This window comes from Molossus molossus, unplaced genomic scaffold, assembly GCF_014108415.1.
Source record: "Molossus molossus isolate mMolMol1 unplaced genomic scaffold, mMolMol1.p scaffold_m16_p_8, whole genome shotgun sequence".
In the NCBI taxonomy this organism is placed as follows: Eukaryota; Metazoa; Chordata; class Mammalia; order Chiroptera; family Molossidae; genus Molossus; species Molossus molossus.
Window position 1 is genome coordinate 7,207,830 of NW_023425402.1, and position 2,735 is coordinate 7,210,564.

At 58.4% G+C, this 2,735-nt stretch overlaps 1 protein-coding gene across 1 annotated transcript; it reads right to left on the reverse strand.

The window, feature by feature from the left end:
* Positions 1-386: 386 nt before the first annotated feature.
* Positions 387-2,038, reverse strand: CLPS (colipase). The gene is made up of 3 exons (XM_036248660.1): positions 1,955-2,038; positions 947-1,069; positions 387-539 (listed from the first exon to the last, which is right to left on the reverse strand). The coding sequence occupies exons 1-3, from the start codon at positions 2,036-2,038 to the stop codon at positions 387-389; spliced, it is 360 nt and encodes a 119-aa protein (XP_036104553.1).
* Positions 2,039-2,735: the final 697 nt, after the last annotated feature.

Consider the following 2,735-nt stretch of genomic DNA (forward strand, 5'->3'; position numbering starts at 1 on the left):
TGGTGCAGGGCAAAGAATAGGGATCATATGTCTCTCCACCTGTGTGTCTGGGAACTCAAGGGGCAAGGAGGGCATCCCAGGGGGGTGAGACTGCTCTGGGACTCTCTGCCTTTCTACCTTGTCTCCAGTCTGCGCAGCCTCATCCTGCTGGGCCTGAGGCCCATTCCTCCTTCCTCTGACCTGTTCGATGCCGCCCTGATGGGGCAAAGGCTTGATGGAAGGAATATCAAGGAAGACGCCAACTCAGCAATAACATCCAGGAGCCTGGGGAAGGTTTGCAGAAGGGGCTTTAATTGCCAAGAACCCAATCAGAAAATGGAGGTGCTGGTCAAGGGGTGGCCAGCGGGGAGAGGAGGTAAAAGAGGAGCATCCTTCCACATGCTGGACTAGGGGGTGCTGGGTGGTTGGTTCTCCTTGGAGCGTCCAGGGTCTTGGCAGGTGCCAAAGTTGGTGTTGGTGATGGAGCCCACGATGGTCTTGTCCACCTCGCAGGTCAGGCCCCGCTCACAGGGACACTTGTAATAAACCCCATAGAGCGTCTGCAGAGACATGGAGCCGGGGGGTCACAGGCTACGGGGGCTACTTTGGGCATCGCTTGCCGTGGGCCTGACCCCAGGAACCAGCAGGTAGGCTGTCTTTTCAGGTGGTGTTTCTCCTCCTCAATGCGCCCCCCCCCCAGCACTGTGGTCCCCACTCTGCCTCATTTGCTCTTACTAACTAGATCTTTTGGGGAGCCTCTATTTACCCATCCATGAAATGGAGATACCAAATCCCTGTCCCCACCCATCTCCTGGTCAGTTGTGAGAGGCCATGGGATGGGAAAGCGCTCTGAAGCCTGTTGACCTTCCTCTTCTGTCTCCTTAGCATTTGAGGGCCAGGCTGGCCCTCCCCCCATGCCCCCCCAGGAGGGCCTCCTCCCCCGCCCCCCGCAGTCCTGCGGACCCACCTTGGCAGAGCACTCGCTGTTCTCGCTGGCCTTGGGTGCGCAGCGGGCCAGGGTCAGGCCGCCTGGCCGGTGGCAGCACTTGCTCTTGCACTGGGCGCTGTTCAGGCAGAGCTCGCCCTCCTCCTGCGGAGGCAGCGTCAGCCGCGTCCTCCCCGCGCCCTCCCCCACCGCCCACAGTGCGCCCTCCCCCACCGCCCACAGTGCGCCCTCCCCCACCCCGGAGAAACCGGCAGTGTGGTGCCGGAGAGGCAGCCCTGGGCTCGGGGCAGGACGCAGGGTTCCTGTACAGGCCACAAGACCAACTGCCTGGGTGACCTTGGGGAAGTCACTCCCCTGCTCTGCCTCATTATTCCCATGGAAGGTGCACCTGTGGCCCGAAACCAAGGTCTCTGGACCTCTCTGGGCCCCACACCGCTCTGAGGAAGGAGCCTGTGAAAATTAAGGACCATTTCCCTGGAAAACTCCTTCTCCCTCCTCCACAGGTATTTGCACATAATCTCAGGGGGATCCTGACCCCCAGGCCCATGCATGGCCCCAGCTAAGAACCTCTGGACGGATGGTGGCCTCGAAAGGCTTGCCCGTTCTGCCTTCCGTGGAGGGGCCCTGCAGGGCTGATACTAATGGTACCCGTCTCAGGTGGTTGGTCTAAGGACTGAATACGTGAGGCATTTAGGACTCTGGCTGGCACGCGGGAGGTGGGCCCTCTAGGTTGGAGCCAGAATCAATGGAGCTTTCAAACCACTGGGCTCTGAGCCAGCATCCCCAGGGGGATGCCTAGGGCTCTAGTTCTTACAGGATCCCTTAGCCAGGTTGAACCACTGCTCTGAGCATGTGCCACGCTGACCAGCCTCTTCCGGGGCCCCTGGGCAAGGGGCTCAGGACAGGGCACAGCGGTGAACGAAGAGATGCTACACCTCGCAGCCCTCCAGGAGCCCAGGTGGAGACATCAGAGCTTAAAAACTTCTCATCTCGGGGTCCAAATGACTCCTCCCCTGAAGAGCCTCTTACCAGGTTGACAATGATTCCTCGGGGGTCAGGAACCGCATAGGCCACTGCCAGGGTGACAAGCAGAAGGACAAGGATCTTCTCCATGATGAATGGGCACAGCTGGTGTAGGTAGCAGCCAGCAGGTCAGGTGGCAGAAGACAGAGCCAGTTGGGGTGGTGGGGCTATAAAAGCTCTGCCCACATGTGACCCCCCTTCCCCATCTCACAGGCCTCTGTGTGCAGAGGCCCAGCTGTGGCCAAGTTGGGGGGAGGGGGTGCTGATAAGGTAAGTGGGTGGCAACTGGGCACCTGGTACCTTTTGTGTGGGGGTGGGGGGGTGATATTGCATCATGGTTCAGAGTGTGGCCAATGGCCTGGCCGGTATGGCTCAGTGGTTGAGCACCGACCCCTGCACCAAGAGGTTGCCAGTTTGATTCCCGGTCAGGGCACATGCCCAGGTGGTGGGCCCAGTCCCCAGTTGGGGGCCAATCGATGTTCTCTCTCATCAGTGTTTCTTTCTCTCGCTCTCCCTCTCCCTTTCTCTCTCTCTAAAAGTCAATTAAAAAATCTTAAAAAAAAAAAAAGTAGTACAGGTTAAGTGAATTACTATGTATCATTTATAGTATATATAATAGATATTGTTATTATTGTTGCTATTCACCCCCGGACCCTGAGCTCCTCAGCATGCTGGCACTGAGGTGGGGCGAGAGAAGCATCCGGGGAGTAAGCACCTGCTTATTTTTTCATCCTAGGCCCCTCTTGCCTCGCCCGTCTGGCCCTGCTTTGGGCCCCACCCAAACGCA

Excerpts from the sequence above, each read along its gene's own strand:
- CLPS (XM_036248660.1), bottom strand. The coding sequence starts at position 2,038 with ATGGAGAAGATCCTTGTCCTTCTGCTTGTCACCCTGGCAGTGGCCTAT. Across the intron at positions 1,070-1,954 it reads GAGGAATCATTGTCAACCTG|GAGGAGGGCGAGCTCTGCCT; the intron begins GTAAGAGGCTCT and ends CTGCCTCCGCAG. Across the intron at positions 540-946 it reads ACAGCGAGTGCTCTGCCAAG|ACGCTCTATGGGGTTTATTA; the intron begins GTGGGTCCGCAG and ends ATGTCTCTGCAG.